Source organism: Erythrolamprus reginae, chromosome 1 (assembly GCF_031021105.1).
Source record: "Erythrolamprus reginae isolate rEryReg1 chromosome 1, rEryReg1.hap1, whole genome shotgun sequence".
Lineage (NCBI taxonomy): Eukaryota > Metazoa > Chordata > Lepidosauria > Squamata > Dipsadidae > Erythrolamprus > Erythrolamprus reginae.
Window position 1 is genome coordinate 263,718,145 of NC_091950.1, and position 26,519 is coordinate 263,744,663.

Here is a 26,519-nt window from a genome sequence, read left to right on the forward strand (position 1 = left end):
CACCTCCTGCCAGTCAGCTGGTCTTCGGGTCTCTGCTGCATATGCATGCATGTCTGTGCATGTCCATGCACGTCTGCACATGTCTGTACATGCATATGTGTGTGCATATCTGAACATGCACATTATTATTATTATTATTATTATTATTATTATTATTATTATTATTATTACTATTAATTGGATTTGTATGCTGCCCCTCTCCGTAGACTCGGGGCGGCTAACAACAATGATAAAAACAGCATGTAACAATCCAATACTAAAACAACTAAAAAAAACCTTATTATAAAACCAAACATACACGCAAACATACCATGCATAAATTGTAAGGCCTAGGGGAGAGGAATATCTCAGTTCCCCCATGCCTGACAGCAGAGGTGGGTTTTAAGGAGCTTACAAAAGGCGAGGGGGATGGGGGCAATTATAATCTCTGGGGGAAGCAGGTTACAGAGGGCCAGGGCCGCCACAGAGAAGGCTCTTCCCCTGGGTCCCGCCAAATGACATTGTTTAGTTGACGGGACCCGGAGAAGGCCCACTCTGTGGGACCTAACTGGTCACTGGGATTCGTGCGGCAGAAGGTGGTCCCGGAGATGTTCTTGCATGTCAGCACATGTGTGCATGTACATGCATGTTGGTGCATGCATGCATGTCTGCACATGCACAGATGCATGTCTGTGCATGTACACATTCACATGTGTAAGCACCTTTCAGTTTGGACATGCACACACACAGAGTTTAGGGACATGGTGTCTAAAAGATTTGCCATCATTGGTCTAAACCAACAGGTGGCACACATCTGCTGGCACACAAGCCATTGCCCTAGCTCAGCTCCAACATGCATGTGTGTGCCGGCCAGTTGCTTTTTGGCTCACACAGAGGTTTTGGGAGGGTGTTTTTGGCTTCGAGAGAGCCTCCAGGGAAGCCTTTGGAGCCTGGGGAGGGCGAAAAACAAGCCTACTGGGCCCAGCAGAAGTTAGGAAACAGGCCATTTCCGACCTCCAGAGGCTCTCCAGGGGGCGGGAGAAGCTGTTTTCGCCTTCCCCCAGGCATTGAACTATGGGTGTGGGCACTCACTCATATGTGATAGTGCGTATGCATGCTCTTTTGACACCTGAGGAAAAAAAGGTTCACCATCACTGATCTAAACGATACCATTTTTCTAGTTGAAGCAGTACATGTAAACTATGAGGTCTTCTTGAGGGACCAAGCTTCAAAATTATAGAAAGGGAATTTAGCCATAAAATCCATGTGGCTTAGTGAAGGGCCAAATGCATGTTTAAATTGATATTTTAATGAGCCAACTTATGTGTATAATTTAAAAATTAAAACCCTGCCAGCATTTTTGCTCCAGAGTCATTACCCAGTAGAATTCCATGGAAGATAGCATCTAGGCATTTGCTGGAACATAATATGTATCCTTCCATTTTGGAATTTAGTGATTTCTGCAAGAAGCTCAAATGCTCATTTTTGATCTACCCCATTCCATTGGGAAGGGGGTCTGCTAAAGATCTAATCTCGGCTTCACTGTTTCTCATTTAATTCATATCACGAAAAAGGCAAAAGAATCTCCCATTTGCTCTTCTCCAAATAAATACCTTTATATTTTCCAAGGCATTTGCAACAGCAGTCATAATGAAGCGGATGTTCATCACTTGCAACAGTCTTTCCATTTCTTCAGCCTTTTTGCTTTTCCTCTCAGAGGGCTCCACTCAATTTATGTCACTCTTGTATTGCAAAGATAAAGGCTTTTATTTATTTATTTTTCCCTGAATAAGACTGGGTGTCTCCAAAGTACAATACGAACCATTCCTTGCCAGAAAGGCTAGCTGAATGAAGACTATCAGCTATTTTTTTCTTCTTTTTGCAGTAATGTAAGGCAGAGTTGAGCTCGGTTTGAACAGTGTGCCCAGATGGGGTTTTTGAAAACATCCTGATTGAAAGAAATATCCACATCACAGTCATGGGCCTGTTTGCTGAAAGACTTGATGTTCCAATACTGGAAGATCTCATAGAGACATTGCAGCAAGAGCACTTAGATTTATATATCATGTTTGTAGTGTTTTACAGCCCTCACTGAGCTATTTTAAATTGTCAGATTATTTATGATTTGTTTCCACGTGTTGTGAGCCGCCCCGAGTCTTCGGAGAGGGGCGGCATACAAATCTAAGTAATAAATAAACAAACAAACAAACAAACAAACAAACAAATAAATAAACAAACAAACAAACAAACAAACAAACAAATAAATAAAATATTTACAAATGAGTGATAATGAAAGCCACATACAAAGATGGCAGAGCAGAGAAAAGAAACCCTAAAGGCACAAAACTAGTTGCAAGAGCCAAACCCAGCTAGAGATATATTCTCAGAACGTTTTATTTTATTTTTTAAAAAAACTTGATAACACAAAGGAAAGCCTCAAACTGCTGTGATTTTCAGTTGGCCATGCCAATAGCTATGGCACTTCACAATAGCAATAGCACTTAGACTTATTTGCCCCTTCATAGTGCTTTACAATCATCTCTAAGTTGTCAGGATCAGGGACATACTTGATATAATATTCCAAATTGCAGAGAGAAGAACTGTAATCAATGTGATGACTTTAACAATGTAAAAAGCTTAGTCACGATGAATCTACAGATTGTAATGTAATCTGATTGGTTGACAAAAGTATATACCATGATGCACTTTTGCATAGGTGTGGCTAGAAGATATTGTGGCTTAGTTTGAATTAGTGTGGCTTAGTGTGGCTGGTAGTGCTGAAGAATATCGTGGCTAAAGACTTGTAACTGAGTATTGTAACGGAGAATAGTAGATAGTATTTTGTATAGTAACTGCTAGAGAGAGGTAGCTACAGGGTAATTAGTTAGGGTAGGTTTACAACAAAAGAAATAAATATTTTCCTAAAAAACTGCAGTACTTTTATTTATTTTATTTCTATTCATTTATTTTGTCCAATACCCAATGAGGGTTTTAGTGGGTGTATATCTATATACACATACAGTGGTACCTCATCATACGAACTTAATTGGTTCCAGGAGGAGGTTCGTAAGGTGAAAAGTTCGTAAGATGAAACAATGTTTCCCATAGGAATCAATGTAAAAGCAAATAATGTGTGCAAATCCTTCAGGAAAATCCCAAACTTTAGAAGGTGTTGTGGTTCAGTCTGGGACCCCTCCGGGAATGGCTGACCTTCTGTCGGTTTCCAGCTCAGAGGGAGAGGCTGAGGAACAGGAGGTGCAGACTGACGAGGAAGAGGAATCCCAGGCTGGAGAAGAAGGACAGCCAGAGTCCCACCAGGGGGAGCTCTCCCCAGCAAGCAGCCTGGATTCCTTAGGGGAAAATGCTCAAGACATCATAGATATGCGACAAAGGAGAGCTAATCAGAGACGGACTCAATTGGCTAGGTATTTCCAGCATTAGGGGTCACAGCTGGGTTTGGGTGTGGTGCTCTTGGGAAAGGATAAAAGGCGGACCCACCCTTCCTGGCTTGTGGAGTTTTATCTTGGAGATTCGTGAGACCTGTCTGTGAACTTTGGTGGCTTACAATCCTGGTTTGTGCCTTGAACTATTGAAACCTTGGGGGGGGGGGGGGTGCCAGCAAGAAGCTTATGGTATTGACTGGACATCAGGACCCTGCTGTAACGTATTATAGCCTGTCTGTTGTGAAGACAGGTTTTCCTTTGTGCTTATTTTTTCCAGCTATAAAATACTTTTGGCTTTTACCAGAGTGTCTGGCTGTTTTTTCAGTTGGTGTTGAGGTCTGGGAAAACCCAGACAGAACAGTATAAAACTCCACCAACCACCAGACACCTGGTGCTCATTTTGGAGGGGTGGTTTGGTTGCTTTTTTCCTTGCTCTTTGCTGCTGGTTCCTTGTTGGACATCTTTTGTTTTTCGGCTTCGTGTTTTTGCCTGTCACCATGGATGTTTCTGCAGCTGACATGCAGGCTGTCTTTGCAGAGTTGCGAGGGGACATTGGTCAATTGACCCAGACAGTCTTGTTATTACAACGTCAAGTGGAGGTTTTGTCCCAGGCGGCCCCACCCCAGGCGGCACCTGTGGTACCACCTCCAGCACCTTTGCCCAGAAGGAAATGTTTTGTGGCGATGCCGGAAAAGTTCTGGGGGGACCGGCGGCTGTTTTCTGCGTTCCAGAGCCAGGTGCAGCTTTTTATCAACGCCCAGATGATGCACTTCCCAGGGGATGACCACAAGGTGGCGTTTCTGTGTAGTTTATTGGCTGGCCCTGCAGCGTCGTGGGTGGCACCTTACCTGACCCGGGATGATCCGCTACTCCAGGACTACAATGCTTTCTGTGACTTGCTGCGTCACCAATTTGCGGACCCGGTGCAGGAACAAACGGCCACGCGGGCGCTGAAGCAATTACGCCAGGGTTCGCGCCCCCTGGTGGACTATATGGCTGACTTTAGGTCTCTGGCCGGGCAAGTCCAGTGGAATGAGGCTGCCCTGATCGAGGCCTTTCAGGATGGACTATCAGACACGATGTTGGATGCATTGGTGCATGAGGTGATGCCCGGCACGTTGGACGGTTTGGAGCGGCATTGCTTGGCAATAGAGGCCAGGCTGTTGGCCAGGGAAGTCCGTCGAGCGGGACGGTCCAACCCCCATGCGTCAGGCGTCCCGCCGACACCTGTTTCGCGGCGGGGGTTGTCAACCGTAAGCACCCCGGCTCCGGTCCCTGCGCCCCGACGTTTTTCACCAGCGCTGCCTCCACGCTTGATGGATCGTGTTGCTGCCGGGGAGCCGATGGACGTGAGTTACGCCCGACCCCGACAGACCCCGGAGGAACGAGGGCGTCGGCGGGCAGCTGGGTTGTGCTTCTATTGTGGGGCCCCGGGACATTTTGCTGTCGTTTGTCCCCACAAGAGGCGGAGCACAGTGGCTGCCGTCGTTCCCGTACCCTACAGTTCTCCCGTGCTTCCCATGGCATCCCCTGTGCAGTTACAGGAGACAACCCCTGGTGTCCCCGTCCCTGCCCTGAACTCTCCGATGGCGGGGCCTTCGTCTGGATGTCCTCCATCGCCGGAACGATCGGGAAACGAGGGGGCCCCGGCTTGGTGGCAACATTAGGTCGGGCGGGGATCCCACTTTCTTCTGACTTCACGACTCCCGAATTCGGACCGTTTCGACACCTGACGCTTGCGGTGACTCTGCATATCGCGCAACGGACTCGGACTTACACTGCGTTGGCCCTCGTGGATTCGGGGGCGACGACGAACTTCTTAGACGAAGCCTTTGCCCAACGTCATTCCTTGCCCCTTTGTCCTGTTACCCCGCCATTAACTGTGGAGACTATCGATGGGCGGGTTTTGCTGGCTGGTCCCATCCGTTTCCAGACCCTGCCGGTGCGGATGTGCATCGGAACTCATGAGGAGGCCCTACAGTTTTATGTTACCAAGGGGCTTCATTTTCCCCTCGTGTTGGGGTTGTCATGGCTGCGTGCACATGACCCGCAGGTGGTGTGGTCTCAGAACCTGGTCACATTCTCCAGTTTGCAGTGCGTGGACCATCACCGACATGTGTGCGCAGCCCACGGCCCAGTAGTTCCCGCGATTCAATTACCCCGTTGCCTCGAGGAGTTCGCCGATGTGTTCAACGAAAAGGAGGCGGATCGGCTACCACCGCATCGGACGTATGACTGTGCCATTGACCTGCTCCCTGACGCCAAGCTCCCGGCTGGTCGTTTGTACTCCATGTCCGAGCCGGAGCTTGTGGCTCTCAAGGAGTTTGTGGAAAAGAATTTGGCCAAGGGATTTATTCGGCCATCCAAGTCCCCTTTGTCTGCCCCTGTTTTGTTCGTGAAAAAGAAAACAGGCGATCTTTGCCTCTGCTGTGACTATTGCCGCCTTAACGCCATCACGGTGCGGAATAGGTACCCCTTGCCCTTGATCCCTGAACTCACGGACCGGTTGCGGACGGCAACGGTATTTACCAAAATCGATTTGCGCAGTGCGTACAATTTGGTCCGGATGCGGGCCGGGGATGAGTGGAAGACAGCGTTTGGCACGCGTTACGGCCACTTTGAATATACAGTGATGCCATTTGGCCTCACCAACGCCCCGGCCGTGTTTCAACATCTGATGAACGACGTGTTCCGGGACATGTTGGACCATTTTGTGGTGATTTACCTTGATGACATTTTAGTGTATTCCCCAAACCATGCCTTGCATTTGAACCATCTGCGCCGGGTCCTGCTCCGGTTGCGGGAGCAGCAGTTGTATGCCAAGCTGGAGAAGTGCCAATTCTTCCAGACTACCGTCGAATTCCTTGGGCACATTTTGTCTCCAGGTGGCATTTCCATGGACCCGAGCAAAGTGGCCGCACTTCAGTCTTGGCAACCTCCACGACGGGTGAAAGACGTACAACGTCTTTTGGGGTTTGCGAACTACTATCGGGCTTTTGTTCCGGGGTATGCCACGTTAACCACGCCCTTGACTCGGTTGTTACAAAAACAAGTCCCATTTGGTTGGGGGGAGGCGGAACAGCGGGCTTTTGATGCCCTGAAAGCGGCGTTCATGGCGGAACCGCTTCTGCGCCATCCTGATCCCGCTCGGCCGTTTGTGTTAGAAACAGACGCTTCAGATGTAGCGGTTGGCGCAGTGCTCCTCCAAGCCCATCGTCCCGGTGACATGTTGTTTCCGTGTGCCTACTTCTCCCGGAAGTTGTCTCCCTCGGAAAGGAATTATACTATTTGGGAGAAGGAACTTTTAGCGGTGAAGGCCGCCTTTGAGCATTGGCGGCATTACCTGGAGGGGGCCCGTCATCAAATCGAGGTACGGACGGATCACCGGAACCTCGAGTATTTGCAGACGGCTCGGAAATTAAACCAGAGACAGATCCGCTGGTCTTTCTTTTTCGCGCGGTTCAATTTCCGCATCAGGTACACTCCCAGTGCCCAGAACCCTCGAGCAGATGCCTTGTCGCGCAAGCCGGAATACACGCACCCGAAGGAGCCGGCTCCTCTGCAGACAGTTTTACCCCCTGCAGCTTTGGCTGCCACTCAGGACCCAGTGGACTTGCGTCGCCGTTTACGGGAGGCGCAGCGGGAGGATGGGTTTGTAGCGCAGAGAGTGCGGGAGTTAACACCCAATTCCCCATGGACGTTTCAAGACGGTCTGCTTCGGTACCGGGGGCAGCTGTATGTTCCCGCCGGCCCAGTGAGAGGGTTGATTATGACCCAGTGTCATGACTGTCCAGTGGCGGGGCATTTTGGCCTGTTCAAAACATTGGAGCTAGTCTCTCGGACATTCTGGTGGCCACGCCTCCAAGATGATGTGCGTTCCTATGTGGCCACCTGTGTCCAGTGTCGTACGGCCAAGGGGGTGACTGGAGCCACCGGGATTACTGCAACCTTTGCCCACGCCTGAGAGACCCTGGGGTGCCATGTCCATTGACTTTGTAACTCATTTGCCTTCCTCTGCTCGCTTCACGGTAGTCATGGTGGTGATGGACATGCTCACCAAGATGGTTCATTTTGTACCTTGCACTAGGGTGCCCACTGCCCAACTCACGGCTCAAATGTTTATCAGTCACGTGTTTCGGTTACATGGGCTTCCGGATCAAGTGATCTCTGATAGGGGAACACAATTCACAGCCCGGTTTTGGCGGGAATTGATGTCGGCCCTGAATGTGTCCGTGTGCCTCGCATCGACGCAGCACCCCCAGACCGATGGAGGTACCGAAAAAGTTATAGGGATACTGGAGCAATACCTGCGGTGTGTAGTGGCGGATCGCCAGACTGATTGGTCCCGGTTTATCCCTGTAGCGGAGTTCGCTTTTAACAATTCCCGTCACTCATCGACCCGGCTCACGCCCTTTTTCGCAAATTATGGATTTCACCCTCGCTTCTTTCCCTTGACCCTCCTAGATTCCCCGGTGCCTGCTGCTGAGGACTTTCTCTCAGAGCTGCAGGCGGTCCACGAGATGGTGAAGAGGTACCTGAATAAAGCCAAGGAGGACTACAAGAGAGTGGCTGATCGCTCCAGACGGGATGTGCCCCCCTTGGTGGTGGGGGATCAGGTGTGGTTGTCCACGAAATATGTAGCCTCTGAATTACCCTGGCACAAATTAGATCCCCGGTTCCTGGGTCCTTTTCCCGTTGAGCGGGTGATCAATCCGGTGGCTTACCGGCTCACCCTGCCGGCCAACTTGCGGGTTCACCCTGTGTTTCACCGTTCGCTGTTAGTCCCTGTCCCTCCCGATTGTCCGCTCCGTCCCAATGTTCTGTGTTTCCTGCCCCGTGTGTTCGTGACCACCTCCCTGAAGCTATGGTACATGACATTGTGGATTCCCGTTGGGTGGATGGTTGTTTCCAGTACAAGGTGCAATGGGTAGAGGGGGACCCTGATGATTGCTCCTGGGTGGAAGCGGCGTTGTTGGACGCTCCCGACCTTATTCGGGATTTTCACGCCCAGTTCCCTCAGAAACCGCGTCCTCTCCGCTGGCAGGTGGGGAGGGGCCTTCCGCGGGGGGATGGTGTTGTGGTTCAGTCTGGGACCCCTCCGGGAATGGCTGACCTTCTGTCGGTTTCCAGCTCAGAGGGAGAGGCTGAGGAACAGGAGGTGCAGACTGACGAGGAAGAGGAATCCCAGGCTGGAGAAGAAGGACAGCCAGAGTCCCACCAGGGGGAGCTCTCCCCAGCAAGCAGCCTGGATTCCTTAGGGGAAAATGCTCAAGACATCATAGATATGCGACAAAGGAGAGCTAATCAGAGACGGACTCAATTGGCTAGGTATTTCCAGCATTAGGGGTCACAGCTGGGTTTGGGTGTGGTGCTCTTGGGAAAGGATAAAAGGCGGACCCACCCTTCCTGGCTTGTGGAGTTTTATCTTGGAGATTCGTGAGACCTGTCTGTGAACTTTGGTGGCTTACAATCCTGGTTTGTGCCTTGAACTATTGAAACCTTGGGGGGGGGTGCCAGCAAGAAGCTTATGGTATTGACTGGACATCAGGACCCTGCTGTAACGTATTATAGCCTGTCTGTTGTGAAGACAGGTTTTCCTTTGTGCTTATTTTTTCCAGCTATAAAATACTTTTGGCTTTTACCAGAGTGTCTGGCTGTTTTTTCAGTTGGTGTTGAGGTCTGGGAAAACCCAGACAGAACAGAAGGGAGGCGAACAGAGGGCAGGGAAGAGCAGCTAAAGGGGGCGGGTGGAAGAAGCAAGGCTAGGCTAAATGGTGAGTGGGAAGGAAGAAAGGCAAGGGGGCGCCCCTCCCTTTTCTTTTTTCAAAAGACACAGTTTCAGTGCTTTTGCAAGCATGCAAAATCTTTACTCCTCCAAGCTGCCCCTCCCTTTTCTTTCTTAAAAAGACACCGTTTCAGTGCTTTTGCAGCTGCGAGAGCAGTCATGGGCTTACCTAGGTATGCCCATGTTTCACCATCACTCCGCAGTCTGCATTGGCTGCCGATCAGTTTCCGGTCACAATTCAAAGTGTTGGTTATGACCTTTAAAGCCTTTCATGGCATTGGACCAGAATATCTCCGAGACCGCCTCCTGCCGCACGAATCCCAGCGACCGATTAGGTCCCACAGAGTGGGCCTTCTCCGGGTCCCGTCAACTAAACAATGTCGGTTGGCAGGCCCCAGGGGAAGAGCCTTCTCTGTGGCGGCACCGGCCCTCTGGAACCAACTCCCCCCGGAGATTAGAACTGCCCCTACTCTTCCTGCCTTCCGTAAACTCCTTAAAACCCACCTTTGCCGTCAGGCATGGGGGAACTGAAACATCTCCCCCTGGGCATGTTTAATTTATATATGGTATGCTTGTGTGTATGTCTGTTAGTATATGGGGTCTGTTTTAAATCGTTAAATATTTTAAATTTGTCAGATTATTTATGATTTGTTCCACGTGTTGTGAGCCGCCCCGAGTCTTCGGAGAGGGGCGGCATACAAATCTAAGTAATAAATAATAAATAAAGTAATAAAAATCTTTACTCCTCCAAGCTGCCCCTCCCTTTTCTTTCTTCAAAAAAAGGGGGGGGAAGAAACCCCTTCATCCCAGCAGCAGCTGCTTGGGTTCGTAAGGTGAAAATAGTTCGGAAGAAGAGGCAAAAAAAATCTTAAACACCGGGTTCGTATCTTGAAAAGTTCGTTAGAAGAGGTGTTCGTAAGATGAGGTACCACTGTAGTAAAATACATGATGAAGGTTATAGAGGAGATACTCATAGTAAAATATATCTAAGAAATAATAGAAAAGAAGATATAGTAATAGAATATATCAATGAAAGAATAGAAGAAGAGATATAGGAATAGAAGAGGAGATATAGGAGAGCAATAGGACAGGGGATAGTGCATTTGTACTCGTCCTTTATTGACCTCTTAGGAATCTGGATAGGTCAACCGTAAATAATCTAAGGGTAAAGTGTTTGGGGTTGACACTATGGAGTCCGGTAATGAGTTCCACACTTCGACAATTTGGTTACTGAAGTCATATTTTTTACAGTCAAGTTTGGAACAGTTAATATTAAGTTTAAATCTGTTGTGTGCTCTTGTGTTGTTGTGGTTGAAGCTGATGTAGTCGCCGACAGGCAGGACATTGCAGCATATGATCTTGTGGGCAATACTTAGATCTTGTTTAAGGCATCTTAGTTCTAAGCTTTCTAGGCCCAGGATTGAAAGTCTAGTCTCGTACTTGTCTTTAATTATCTTCAAAACTACTGTTCCTGATGTCTTGGTCTGAGGCAAACTGGCTAGCTGCTTTGGCTATCTGGTTGGATTAGCTTCTGCAACACCTTACTCCAACATAAGTGGTTTACAGAGTCAGTCTATGGCCCCCAACAATCTTGGCCTTCACTTTACCAACCTCAGAAGGATGGATGGCTGAGTCAACTTTGTGCTGGTGAGAATCAAACTGTTGTCAGCCAGCAAAATTAACCTGCTTCATTCTGACCACTGCATCACCATGTCATGATTATTTTCTAAATACAATATACTCTTTTTTTCAGAGGTGTAACCAAAGTTAGGGTCCTCCCAGTTTGGAACAGTTCACCTGAACTGGTAACAACCTACTGGTGAACGTCATGGAACCATTTCAGTCAGTGTCAATTCAGGGGCACTGCCATGTTTTATTTGGAATTTTTAGGGGGGGGGGGGGTTGCAGAAAAAAAACTTTTTGCCATGTTTTTCTGATTTTTTTTTCCTTCTGTGCACATGCAGAAACTGAGTTTCTGGCACTGTGCATGTGCCACCATCTCTTTTTTTGGCTTTGGGGTGGGATTTTTGGTACTGTCCATGCACAAGCATGCTTTTTGTGAATGCCCACACAGCATAGAAGGAAGCAAACCAGTGATGAAGTAAGTTAGAATCCACCCCTGGATGGGGTAAGATGCTTTGAAGGAATCCATCCTTCAAAGCATCTTATGGCAGCTTACCATCTCATGGCTGTGTAACCTGCCATGTATTAGCTCAGTAACCTGAGATTCTCCAATATTTTACACATCAGTCATTCCAAATCCTTTTCATTGTGGGCACTGATCAGGGATTGCTGCAGTTGGTTGGTCCAATAGCTAGCTGTCTGCATTTGACAAAGAAAACCACCATTTTCCTGACAAGTTATTAAATCCTTGTTACTCCAGATTGCACAGGCTAAACAGAAATGTTAGCAGTTGTTGCTGAGCCTTTCAAATGTGAAATCTTCTAAATCCAACTTGGAAGCAGGGTTTTTTTGTGCCTTGTGTGGTTGATCCTATCAACTGTAGTGATCTGTTTATGAGTTCGCACAGAGCAATGAGGGGAGAAATATATAAAGGCAGCAATAATATAATTTTTTTAACAGATTGGCTCTTCCAGCAATGTAATTTGGCCTCTGCTGAGACAGCATTATATACTGTTGCAACAAGATTGATTTCTTAATCTCTCCCCCATCAGTAGAACAGGTATGGCCAGAAGATAGATTACAGAGTTTCTAATTCTGAATTAGCACCTTGCTAAGGCTGCTGGAATGAAAAACCCTTTGATTAATCAGCAATGGACTTAGATCTCAGTTCCTGGATTAAAAAAACACCTTTCTATATTGAGTGTTTAGGGAGACATGGTTGGTTTAGCATTTAGAGCACATGATTGCTTTGTCATTCGGGAGTATTTCTTTGATTGATGCCTTCTAAGGATTAAGAAAAGACACAAGTAGCCGATCTTGCTCACTCCCGGGGTTAGAATTATCATAGGACCATCAGGCTGATACAACAGAAACATCCATCCTGGTTGTAAGATCAAGTGCAGTCATGTGATGACCTGATTAATGACTGGAATGAGTTACAACTGTAATTGCAGGTTCTGTTATGGTTGTGAGTTGTGGACTGCATGCAAGGTTTATTAAGGTTTGTTGCAAAAATCGAAACCAGAAGTACACACAGATGACTGATTCAGCTGGATTCAATAACTTTTTATAAATAATAACAGATGAATTTACAATACCATTAGCAGATTATTCTTCAAGTAAACACAATCAGGAGAGTTAGTTTCATTTCAGCAGAACAGAACAGAGAAGACACCCAGCCTTAAGCTTAATTTTCAGTTTCGATTCTCTGCACAGACTTAGAAGTCAAGCTTCCATTGGCTGACTTAGTTGCTATGCCTGTTCATTGGTTAACCTTGTTACAACTGGCTCACCCAGTTTATCAGTTTATGAGTTTATTTTCTTGACAGCATAGGAGAAACTTTCATATATCAATCAATCAAATCTTTATTACTATGATAGGCTTTCATATACTTGCATAGAAGGTGTGTTTGATTGCTCTCAATTGCTGAGCCAAAATGATGTCTCTTCACACTTCTAGCACACACAATGAGATCTGGGGGGAGCTGGTCCCCCACCTTTATGCATCAATAAACCTATGGCATTATAAAAGCATGTGCTAAAGAATTTATGTAACTGAATATGAGGCTTTAGATAACTATGAATTTCTATAGATAATTATAAAAGGCCTTACAATATGGATTTCGTAAGCATGTTATCTTAAAATCTGCCCATAATTTCATTCAGGAAAGAAGCCTTTCATCAAAAACCATGTGAGTGGCCATAAACCTGAAAGCAAATTGCTCAAAGCCAGAGTTTCCAATGGAATTCAATGCTGCCTTGCTTGCAGTGAAGGCATCTCTGCCACCTGATATTGTCCAAGGAGTCACTTTCTTTGGGAATGTTGGGAGTTTGATGAAAGTGGCCCAACGTTTCTTGATAAGAGTTTATCCTTCCTGAAGCATTATCGGAGTTTTCTTATTTTCCTTCTTATTTCTTTAGATTATTACCATCAGGGATTACATTCCCAAAATCATTGGTCCGGATGCTTTCGAACAATACATTGGTCCTTATCAAGGCTATGATCCTACAATCAACCCAACAGTAACCAATGTATTTTCAACGGCAGCCTTTCGCTTTGCTCATGCTGCAATTCATCCACTTGTGAAGAGGCTCAATGTGCAGTATAAGGAAGACTCAACACTTCCCAATCTTTACTTGCATGAGGCTTTTTTCACTCCCTGGAGACTCATTAAAGAAGGTACTTTGGATAATGCAGTTACATCAACTAACATCGCTACAATATTCTTCCTAATTGAATTTTCTTTCAAAGAAAAGGTTTTGTTTTCATTCCAACATTGTTCTGACTGCTGAATTATTAGCTGACACATTTTGGTTTTCTACTTCTAGCTGGTAGAATTAATTACGCACTCTTTTCATTTATTTTGACTTTTTGAATAAATTTGGCTTGTCAAATGGATTACAATCCAGAGTGGAATCAAGGATATGTGTACACACCACAAGGTGTTTATGAAATACAATCAAAGCTCATACTTTCTGAATTATTTCAATAATTTTTCATTTGTTTCAAAGGTCTAGACTAATTTTTTGCAATGTGAGGTTATAAAGAGGGTACCAATAATACCTAAACTTCCAATTTACATTGCAGGGAAACTTCTTGTTTCTGAAGAGAGGTACATATAGTGTGGTCAATAAAGAAAAAATATTTGTAGCTCAGAGTTGAAATGAAGGATCCTCGATGCCCTCTGAGCTTGCTTGTTTTCTTGCAGATGTTTCATTACTCTTGCAGATGTTTCATTACTCTTGCAGATGTTTCATTACATCACTCTAGGTAACTAGAGAACTAGGGAGTAACTATGTAACTACAGAGCACTGATGAAGCTACCTAGTAATGAAAGGTCTACAAGAACAAAGAGCACCAAGGACCTTTCATATAGGATGGTATAACGCTGTGAGTGTTCTAACATAGGCTTCATAAAGTCATGAAATAAGACTCCTTGTCCTAAAAAAAAAAACCCTTTTTATTTGGCTAGTGTGAATTCCTATCATTCACAAAAAAAAAGTCCCAGCAATAAGCCTTTCAAGGGTGAATTGCAACAACAGACTTTATCAGTCCTTGGATAATTGCTGATAATGTCTAGGTGCAACAGTGTACAATGAAATACTTGGCAAGGACTCAGAATAAGCAAATTTTCACACTAATAAATGAACTAATTGTCTCCTGCAAACACCACTCTCTTTTTGCTCCTATTTGTTCCCTATGGGAGTGGCCATTCAGTGTCCACTTGTGCCTTTACTCCCAAGTTGACCTCTGTTCTTTAATTCTTCCCTGCTCCTGACAGCACTGTGCATGCACACATCAGGAACAGGCTCCAGCTATTCTTCTGCCACACTTATCTCTGACTCCGAAGGTAGCTGATAACTGTTGCACGGCCCTGGCCCCATCTATGCCTCTGACACAGAGCACTCATTCAAGATTTCTTCAGACTCCAGGATTGACCCATGATCCTCCCCAACCTTCTCACTGTTCGAGTCTGCCACCAGCTCCATTGGCTGCTGGTGGGCCACAACAGTGGAATAGGTGCCTCCACCATCCTTTGCTACTTTATATAGTAACTTCTCAGCTCAATGGAACTTAACTTAGAAGACTTTGAATGCAAGGGACAAAGTCTATCCATATACTACACATGTCTGTGCAGGCATGAATTCTAATTTGCCACTTTAGGCATTCCTTTGGATGTAGTGAACTTTTGGTCTTAACACATAGCCTTTTCCTCCTCAGCCTGTTAAATCAAGAGCTTAGTATACAATTTATAAATAAAAGATTATGCATAAATAGATATAACTGGCTTAATGACATTAAAGAAAAAGTTATAATGCAGGTAATTTATTTTTCTTGGATAGTTGATGAAATCTTACGTGTAAGCACTCATCCCAAATAATTTAGCTTTTTATAAATGCTACTTATTTTTTGTGGTCAAAGGTGGTTTGGATCCCTTGCTAAGAGGAACACTAACAACTGCAGCAAAACTTCAGGTCCAGGACCAACTGATGAATGAAGAATTAACAAAGAAGCTCTTTGTATTGTCTAACAATGCTTCCTTGGATTTATCATCACTTGATTTACAACGGGGACGTGATCATGGGCTCCCAGGTATATTGCAGTGGTGGGTTGCGGCTGGTTCATTCCAGATCGGGAAAACTAGTAGCAGCAGCAGCGGGTGGGTCCACTCACTTGCCCAGATGTCTCTGCAAATATTCAGAAGCTTCTGTGAATGCGCAGAAGTGCCCCATGCATGCTTGTGCTCCCAATAGTGAACTGGTAGTGACTGAATTTGAAACCCACTACTAGTATATTTGTGGGTTTTTAAAAAAGATGTTCTATGTCAACATTAGAATGGAACACAGTGTATATTTCCTCTATGACTTGAATATCAGTTATGATTATTTAGAGCTATTCTTTTCCTGAGGGGGTTGGTAAAATGAGTTTCACGCAATGCTGGCTTCCGTTATTGCAGAATTGTTCAAACTTGGGGATGGATCAAGTAGATGATACCACAATGTATGCTACCAACAGCCAGTGATAGCAGAGAAATGGAGTGCAAAATTACAAGAAATGACCATAACTATGGCTCTGTTCATGAGGAAGAGCCTTCTTTGATTAAGAAGATAATCAAAGGATATAATGGAGAAAATTTAACATTTTTTTCCCAGCCACCTTCACCGCAAGTTGATTGATAGATTCTGCTGCAAAAAAGTCATAAGATTCTAGTTCTTGCCTGTGGCAGTTCAGAATCAGAATAGAGCTGGAAGGGACTTTGGAGGTCTTCTAGTCCAACCCCCTGCTCAAGCAGATCAAGCAGTGATGGTGAACTTTTTTTTCCTCGGGTGTCAAAAGAGTGAGTGTGTGCTCTTTCACGCATGCGCAAGTGCCCACACCCATAATTCAATCTGGAGTGGGCGAAAACAGCTTCCCCCACCCCCTGGAGGCCCTCTGGAGGCCAGAAATGGCCTGTTACCCGACTTCTGGTAGGCCCAGTAGTCTCATGTTTTCCCTCCCCTGGCTGCAAAGGCATCCCTGGACCTGGGGGAGGGTAAAATTTTTCTCTGGAAGCCAAAAACACCCTCCCAGAGTCTCTGTGTGAGCCAAAAATCAGCTGACCAGCACATGCATGTACATTGGAGATGAGCTAGGGCAATGGCTTGTGTGGCATAGGTTCACCATCACCATCCTATACCATTACAGACAAGTTACTGTCTTCTTAAAAACATCCTGGAGGGAGGCTGTTCCATTGGTTAATTGTCCTCATGTTAGGAAGTGTATGTTCAATTCCAGGTGGCTTGTCTCCTTGATTAGTTTCTATGCATTGTTTCTAACATCATGATGTATATTGTGCAGGAGTAACCAAGGTTTACAGGAATAGATTTCAAGGCATGATTTTTAGTCATTCCCTCAACTTACAGCAGTTCATTTAGTGACCACTCAAAGTTACAACGGCACTGGAAAAAAATGATTCATGACCATTTTTCACAATTACAACCTTTATAGCATCTCCATGTTTCCATGGTCAAAATTCAGATGCTTGGCAACTGGTTCATACTTATGACTGTTGCTGTGTCCCAAGGTCATGTGATCACTTTTTGCAACCTTTTGACAAGCAAAATCAATGGGGAAACCAAATTCATTTAAGAACTGGGTTTTTAAGTTACCAACTGCATTAATTCATAAAATTGGGCAAACTCACTTAACAAATGTCTCACTTATAACAATAGAAATGTTGGGCTCAATTACAGTCATTAGTTGAGGACTACCTGTATTTACTTTCCAAATTCTATTTTTAAAAAAGGTATGCAAGTACTGTATATCATGTGACTGTAAGTCTTTAAAGTTTACCTAGTGGGTGTAGCGAGTACCTATGTGAACACATGAAAAGTGTGGCTGCTTTAAAGAACTGCAGACAAGGACTGTTCTACCTCCCCTGCACATTCTAATGCATCTTTTCCAAACTTTGTCCTAAAATCTATGCAGGCCTAATCTGCTCTGGGTAGAGTTCTCTCTTTCATACACTATTCATTTTCCTACTTAACTAAAACTTTCAATATCAGATGAAACATTCTGTTCATGCTTTCAGGGCTCTAGTTTTTCAATCTGTTACCATCAATTTACAATTCTCTCTCCAATGTTTTATATAATTCACTTCAATACATGTTCCTCTGTTTTAATTAATAGAATATAGCTGCCGTAATACTCTGACCCTGAAGATTAGCTGTTAATAGTGAGCTTGACATCTTTGAGCCTCTTACTCCTGAAAAGCCCTAAATCAAATTAGTGATTGGTTTGCCATTGTGATAAGCAGGGCCAAAGTGAACTGGGATTTATTAACAAATCCAGTTATAGTTTTGTACCACAGCCATTAACATTTCCACAAACGTATTTTGCAGGAAAATGGCATCTATATATACATATACAAATCTGATGAATCAGAGAGAGTCTGAAGGTTGTATTGATGCAATGTAAGATGAAGGCTATATTTACTGTCCCACAGATTTATTAAACTAGGCTAGGCTAGGCTAGGCTAGGCTAGGCTAGAATAGAATAGAATAGAATAGAATAGAATTCTTTATTGGCCAAGTGTGATTGGACACACAAGGAATTTGCCTTCGGTGCATAATGTCTCAGTGTATATATGGACAATAAAATACATTCATCAAGAATAAAAAGATACAACACTTAGTGATAGTCAAGATTAGTAATAAGCTATCAAATTGTACTGGGAAACAAATACAAACAATATCAATTGAAAGATATAAGCAACATGATTATAATAATAAGTGGGAAGACACAGATACTAATAAGAAAGCAAAGAATAATGGTAATACAGTCTTAGTAAATTATTTGACAGTGTTGTGAGAATTAGAGTGATGGCATTCAGAAAATATCTGTCCTTGTGTTTAGTTGTTCTGGTGTACAATGCCCTATAGCATCACTTTGAGGGTAGATTTTATTCATTCATTCATTCATTTTGTCAAGCATGTACAAGGTAGTAGGTATTGGTATAAACATAAACATTAGCAAGGTACTGTAGGTACAGTTAAATTAGGCAAAAGGACAGTAGGACATGGAAGATAGGCACAACGGTGCACTTATTCATGCTCCTTACACACCTCTTAAGAATGGGGTGAGGTTGATTGTAGATAGTCTAAGGTTAACGTTTTGGGGGTTTGGGGAAGAAACCAGAGTCGGGTAGTGCATTCCAGGCATTGATTACTTTGTTGCTGAAGTTGTATTTTCTGCAGTTGAGTTTGGAGTGGTTTAGATTAAGTTTGAAATGATTGTGTGCTCATGTATTGTTGCAGTTGAAGCTGAAGAAATCATTGATAGGTAGGACATTGTGGTAAATGATTTTGTGAACTACATTTAGGTCAGATCAAGGGGATAAAGTTCTAGGCTAGCTAAGCCCAAAATTTCAAGTCTGGAGGAATAAGGTATTCTGTTGTGAGCAGAGGAGTGGAGAACTCTTCTTGTACAATATTTTTGGACTCTCACAATTATATAGATATCTGATATGCAGTGCTGGTTCCAGACAGGTGAGCTGTATTCTTATTGGTCTTATTCTTATTGGTCTAACAAATGTTTTGTATGCTCTGGTTAGTAGATTAATATTGCCACAGAAGAAGCTACACAGGATTTAGATTAATAACCCTTAGTGCCTTTTTGGCAATGTTGTTACAGTAGGCTCTAGCACGTAGGTCATTAAATATGAGTACTCCAAGGTCCTTGACAGAGTGATGGTCATCTATAAAGTTGTATCCTCCACGTTTGTATTTTGTGTTTTGATTCTTTTTGCCGATGTATAATACAGAACATTTACTGGTTGAGATTTGAAGTTGCCAGTTGTTTGACCATTCTGCTACATGATCAAGGTCTTTGTTGAAACGATTTGTGCTCAGGATGCGAGGGATCTGTAGATATTTTCAGAGCCCTTTTGTTGGCTTGTACAGTATACAGGTCCTCAATGGAAGGAAGGTTGGTAGCAATTGTTCTTTTCTGCAGTTATATTTGTCCATTGAAGTCTGTGTTTGTCTTCTTTGGGTTGTGGATTTGAATTGGCAAGCCTACTGCATCTCAAATGCCCTCTGAAAGCTTTTTTCCCTCTGATTCTTGGGCTAGTTTCAGTCAAAACTAGCTCAATTTTTGGCCCTAAAATTACATTGGATAGGTGGGCTACACAGCCAATGTAATTTTTTGAGTGAGCAGATGGGATTCCAATGTGACAAATATATTATTTATGCCAAGAGAAAGCAATGACTTTTTCTAGTATTTTTTAAATACTAGAAAAAGTCCACTGTTGCTCTAAGCTCAGTTTACACATGGATTGGGAGCCATGTGGATATAGGCTTGACAGGGAAATTGAAAAAAATCCCACAAGTCAGTACTGCCATATCACTTGCATACCATTGTCACAAAAACTACACAGTTGTATCCATGTAGTCCCAAGGATTTTCACTCTACAAAAAACTTTTTCTACAAAAATTATTATTTCATGGAGGCAGGGGTTCAGGTTCTTTAGAACTAATGCACTGCTAACATAGTAAGGGTATTTTTGTATATCCTTTTGTATACCCTTACATAAATGCTTTTGAATCTTATTGTGTATGCAATATCTGTAGGTTACAATGACTGGCGAGAATTCTGTGACTTGCCAAGACTAAGGACAGAACAGGAGTTGATGACAGCAATTGAGAATAAAACCGTTGTTCAAAGGATTATGGAACTCTACAGAAGCCCCAACAATATTGATGTCTGGCTGGGGGGAATAGTAGAAAATATTAATCCTGATGCCAGAACAGGTCCCTTGTTTGCATGTATCATTGGAAAGCAAATGAAAGCATTGAGAGATGGTGATCGGTAAGTTTACTGTACCTGCATTATTGGATTATACTTGCTTTGACAGAACAGGTAGAGTGAGCCATTTAGATATCTGGACTAAATAGGTTGGTGAGCACAATGAACCCTTTCCTTCCTTCCTCCCTCCCTCCCTCCTTCATTCTTCCCTTGATTCCTTCCTCCCTTGATACCTCCCTCCCTTCCTTCCTTCCTTCTTTCCTCCCTCCCTCATTCTTCCCTTGATTCCTTCCTCCCTTGATTCCTCCCTCCCTTCCTTCATTGGACTGAGGAATTGTATAGTAACTGCTAGAGAGTGACCTAAATTAGACTGAGGATACCCAATAGAACTCAAGAATTAATTGCCCCAGTACATAGCTAACATCCTCTGCCAATATAGCACTAGGGAATCTCTCGGCAGCTATTCACAAATCACTGCAAAGATTGCTGGGCTGGAGGTAAACAAGCCGACGTTCAAGACCTAAATGACGGGGTGAGCTGCTGTCATTCGCTCCAGCTCCTTGGCCATGACATGATAGGAGCTCCCCTGGGCATCTCCCCTGGACAATGGTAATGTCACTAGCTAATCTTTTCAACCTGGAAGTGTCTTAAAAATACTCTGGGCTTGACATGAACAAGATGGGGGAGCACAAAGATCTACAACTATACCTATAATGCTGTCCATTTGAACCAGGAGCATGCTTTACTAGGAAACTGTTGCTTGGTCAAAGCCAAACTGGATACAATTACAGGACAAACATCTTCTCAGTGTTCACGCTGAATGCACATAATTTGCAGTAGAAAAATATCATTGGAGCAATCTTGACGAGCACTCCATGCTCAGAGCTCTGCATTTCCCCCACATGGTGAAATAGAATTGCATTCAGTATTCTTTAAATCCATTATATTACTTTTATTCCATATCCTTCGATGCAATGTATAATCCTTAGTAATTCATGAGATTATATTTTGCAATACTCTACTCTCTACACAAATTTTAACCATTTCTTTGGATACATATTTTATCAAATTTAGTTCTACGAAATTGGGATGTACACTGACAGATTGTAATTGTATTGGGGTCTTCTTTCTGTGCAGATTTTGGTGGGAGAGCATCAACATTTTTACCGACGCTCAAAGGCAGGAGCTTGGAAAATATTCTTTATCCAGACTTATTTGTGATAACACAGGCTTGATGGAAGTACCCCCTGATCCTTTCCTACTTGCAAAATTTCCTAAGGATTTTGTGTCATGTGAAAATCTACCTAGCATTAATTTAGAACCTTGGCATGAAGTACTTTGACCAGGTAACTTCAAAACTAATAAAAGATTCATCTATGAGTGTTTATTGATAAATACATTCTATTGCATTTCTGGAGCGTAATCCCAGTTGAATAAACATAGAATTGCTGCCTTAATATCTCCCACTTAGAGATATTTCAAACAAAAAGTATACTGAATGTTTTGAAGGACAGAAGCAACATGTCATAATTTCTTCTTCCACCCATTATATCTTCTTCCATTGCATGAAAGGATGATGAAATTATGCCAGAAATATTGCTCAAAATACTACCAATAGCTGTGGTGCTACTAACAGAGTGCCACCCTTTTTAATGTACACACACTGAAACTGTGGATTCCCTACAAATGCTACTGGTTTAGAATTAACCTTTTTGTGAAACTTTCCTTATTAAGAATCTAAATTAGACCTAGCAAATTGAATTTTCTTTCACGTATAGGCATGGGACAGGATTAGATTAAAACCAAGAGCTGCCTTTTAATTACGTTGTGGAATCTCTAAAAAGATTGCCAATGCAGCATTTATATACCTGCCAAATTTAAAGAAAATCAGGGGCACTACAATGGAATCAAAGCCAATTAATCCAATGAGTGAATATATTGGCAAGGAGAAAATATTGTATATATATTCATGCCGACAACCAGCTATAGGAGCTGTGGTGGTGGAATGGTTAGAATGTAGTATTGCAGGCTACTTCTACTGATTGTGGGCTGCCTGCAATTTGGCAGTTCAAATCTTACCAGGGTTAAGGTTAACTCATCCTTCCATCCATCCAAGGTCGGTAAAATGAGAACCCAGATTGTTGGTGGCAATATACTGATTCTGTAAACTGCTTAGGGAGGGCTATAAAGCACTGTGAAGCAGAATATAAGTCTAAGTGTTATTCAGTAGTTGGTTCCACTTACCTTTGTTACTGTTTCGGGAATGGGAGTTTGTGGGTGCCCCCATGCACTTTGCACATCTGCAATGCTTCTGCACATGTGCAGAGCATTTTTATGATGTCTGGGCAGGGGGGCAAAGCCTCCTACCACTGCGGCTACCAGTTCGCAAAACTGGTGCAAATTGGTAGCAACCCATCACTGGTGCTATTGGAACAATGCAGCAGAAACAAAGGCTACTGGATCTGAAGTGCAGAACTCTGGTAAATGGACAGTTAGTAAATAGCAGTAGACAACACTCCATATATAACAATTATTCAGAAGGCATCATTATTCCAGCTGCAACACAGCCTGGATAGAATATCCAGGATATATTAATTTAATAAATAAATATGATGGGATGACTTCGTAAATAGGTCAGAGTTGGTTTTACAAGTCACAATAGGTCATAATTGGTTTAATTATGGCTTATTTAAGAAATCAAAATTGGATTCACACAAGTTAAGCCAAAACCATGGTTTACAAAGCATAATAGCAAAGTTCTCGCTTCCTTTAAATGAAACAAACTTTGTATGGCTTGGACCAATGTGTTAACCAAAGTAATTTCAGTGAGAGGCAGACTCTGATACAATAGACATACATTTAGGGTTCAAGGTGAATAAAAAGTTGGTTTCTTAATATTATTTATAGATATAGATTTCCTTATCTGGACGTTTTAAGATCTTTTATGGAAAAATGTGATTCCTTATGGCCTTGCTCAGAAAAAAGACTTAATCCATTCTCTGGAATAAACCACAAAGCAGCAAATAGCTTATAAGGATATAGCTAGAAGATAATATATTTGTGTGCTTTTTCCCTTGTAAAAATATGGGCAAATTTAAATTACAATGGTGAGCATCAAATTTAGACATTACATGGTTAGAATAACAACTAAAAGCATGCTTTCTTTAGAACAGCTTTAGAAGTTGTCTGCATAAAAGACATTCATAAAGTAAAATCATGTATCATTATGTGAGCACCTGAATGAGGCAATTAAGAAAAACAGTATTTCAACACAAATTGTACAAAAACACATATTGCAAAAGAAATACCCAAAGTTATGGTGAAGAATATTTTGAGGTATATGTAACAAGTATACTAACTCTGGAAAAGTGTTGTCTAACTTTTAAAATAATTATCATGATGGAAGATTCATTGGGAGATAAAATCATTTGTTATATTTTATTAGGCAGTGGGTAAATAACAAAAGAATTAGTAGCTGCTGGTAAGCTAGACTTCTTGGTAAATTGATTAAGGATAAAGAACTAAAGATATATAATAGTAATAGCACTTGGACTTATATTATATTGCTCCATAGTGCTTTACAGCACTCTCTGAGCAGTTTACTAACATCAGCCTATTGCTCCGAACACCCTGGGTCCTCTTTTTACTGACCTCAGATGTATGCAAGGCTGAGTCAACCTTAAGCCTGTCAAGATCAAATTCTAAACTATTGGCAGAATTTGCCTATAATATTGTTAACCACTGGGCCACTAGAGTCGGGAATGACTAGCACATATGTGTGTGGGGAACCTTTACCTTTAACCACTGTGCCACCAATTAATAATACATTAATCATGGCTAAATAAAACAGTAAAAAAATATGCAAATTTTCCAGGTTCTCCAGAATTCTCTTTGATGTAGGTAGTGGGTTACCAAAAGTGCTGAAAAAGTTAAGAGGAAATCGTGAAAATCAAGAAATCAAATTTAATAATTAATAATAATTTAATAATTTGTTGGATTTGTATGCCGCCCCTCTCCGCAGACTGTTCCAGCCATCAAAGTTGACAAATATATACAGTACAAAAAACAAAACAATATTGTGAGTTTAAAAGGACTTATTGCAACCTAATAATAATTTCTTTATTGCATATATAACAGGGATATATACATATTTTAAATATATATTTATATTTTTGTATTTTGTATATGTTCTGTATATGCTCTGTTATGGATTACTGTAGTAGCCCTGGTATTTCCAAAGCTGGGGGAAGAAACAGTTTTTCTGTTTCCTAATTGCAGATATAAGTTGACACCACTAACATGTAATCTTGACTTCATACATTGAATCTAGTCTGTGCCTGGTTTTCACCTCATGTTCCATTTCTTTACTTTAAGAGTTGCAACCTGGTTCTCCAATCAAAGAGGGACATGAGGATTTCATCCATTGCTTAGAAGGTGGAAAATCTTCAGTGACCCTCTCCTACTACCAAAGATATAAGCTACTTGGACAAAAACAATTATTCTGCACTAAAGGGAAATGGAATTCAGAAGTGCCAGTCTGTCAAGATGCTTCTCTTTTTAAAAACCTAATATTTTCCTCACAATTAAATATTTCAACATAGCCCTTTTGTTTTTATTTACATACTTTTATTTAAAGAATTATATGAACAAAAGCAAAATATAAGAACATATGTAAAGGAAAAGTTAAGGAAAAGATACAGAACGGTGTCGTAAACTATACAAATAAATATAAACGTGGATCAAAGGTTGCAGTAAGATTCATATGAAGCCTTCATGCTGTTCGAGAAAATATAATTTAGTTTAAGAAATCTTTGGCAGATTTAATTATAAGTAGTCCTTGACTTACTACTTCAATAGTGTCCAAAATTTCTGTTGCCCCCCCCCCCCCCCCGTTTACAACCACTCTCGCCACCATTATTAAGTGAATTCATGCAGTTGTTAGGATAATAACATGATGTTAAGCGAATCTGGCTTCTCCTTTGATTTAGCTTGTCAGAAGGACACAAAAGGTGGTTACATGACCTCAGGACACTGCAACCATCAGGAATAATAAACCAGTCTGACTTTTGATCATGTGACCATGGGGATTGTGCAACGGTTGTAAGCGTGAATGTGTTTTATAAGCAGTGAAGGGCTACCAAAATTTTTACTACCACATTGTGGGCGTGGCTTATGCAGGACGCCCTGATTTTCTTTCAACGCCTTTCAGCGCAAATTGGGTGCTCTGGGGTGGAGCTCAATTTTTGCTACCCCACTGCAGTGTTCCCTCTAATTTTTTTGGGGGGGTGGGCGGAAAAGTATAGTGTCTAAGCGGCAGTCCCTTTGGGACTGGGCGGCACAGAAATAATAAATAAATAAATAAATAAATAAATAAATAAATAAATAAATAAATGAATGAATGAATGAATGAATGAATGAATGAATGAATGAATAAATAAACAGACAAACAAACAAACAAACAAACAAACAAACAAAAAACCCACCCTGTTTTGCCTCAGAGAATTTCAAAATAAAATACTGTACTGTGTGTCTATAACAGTGAGCTCATAATAGGGCAACTCTATCAATATCAAAATGCCACTTAAATAGTTGAGCTAGTTTCAAACTAGATTTTGATTTTCTTTCTCTCTTCCTTACTCCCATTCTTTTTCTTTCTCTTTTCCTTCCTCTCTTTTTTCTATCTGTTTCTCTCTCTTCCTCTCTTCCTCTCTCTCTCCTTCCCTCTCACTCTTTCCCTCTCGGCTTCTGGGCAGGTTTGGAAAACTCTGAGTTGATGATGATTTTTAAGTGAGCGATTGCTCACTGCTCAGCTTAGAGGGAACTATGCCCCACTGCATTCCCCCCACCGTCCAAGCAGTAGCCCCCCTCTGGTTATAAGTCACATTTTTCAGTGCTTTTTTAACTTCAGTCGAGGACTGCCTGTAGTAGGAAGGGTCATGGTAACAGAATTTAACCTGGTTCTCTGTGTTCAAGCTCAGGCTGGACAGACTGCAACCATTAAAAAAATTAGCTCCCGAGTAGACCTGAAATGGCCTCACATACTTCTGAAAATATTCTTGCTGCTTTTTAATTGTGTAGATTAAGGGCATGATGACCTATATAGCTATCTTTATTTTAAGTTTGAATAAAGTATGCTTTATAAAGTTCTTTGGGTGAACGTACATAACTTATTAACAGAATCTCTTTTTCACTAAACCTCCCTGAAGTTCAAAGTAACGGTGTGTCCTCATTCACACTGGTTCAGGGAGAAGCTCCATTTTAATAATAACAATAACAGTAACAGTAACAGTAACAGTAACAGTAACAGTAACAGTAACAGTAACAATAACAATAACAATAACAACACACCAGACATTGTGATCGTGGAGAAAAAGAAAGTATGGATCATCGACATCGCAATCCC

The 26,519-nt window shown here is 42.5% G+C and overlaps 1 protein-coding gene across 1 annotated transcript in view; it reads left to right on the top strand.

The window, feature by feature from the left end:
* The window catches only part of TPO (thyroid peroxidase), a 56,449-nt gene extending 31,732 nt beyond the window's left edge, over window positions 1–24,717 (top strand). Inside the window, 5 exon segments of the mRNA XM_070762172.1 lie at window positions 13,252–13,510; window positions 15,254–15,424; window positions 19,942–20,179; window positions 21,254–21,462; window positions 24,491–24,717. Coding sequence (XP_070618273.1) covers window positions 13,252–13,510; window positions 15,254–15,424; window positions 19,942–20,179; window positions 21,254–21,462; window positions 24,491–24,717 — 1,104 coding nt within the window.
* Window positions 24,718–26,519: the final 1,802 nt, after the last annotated feature.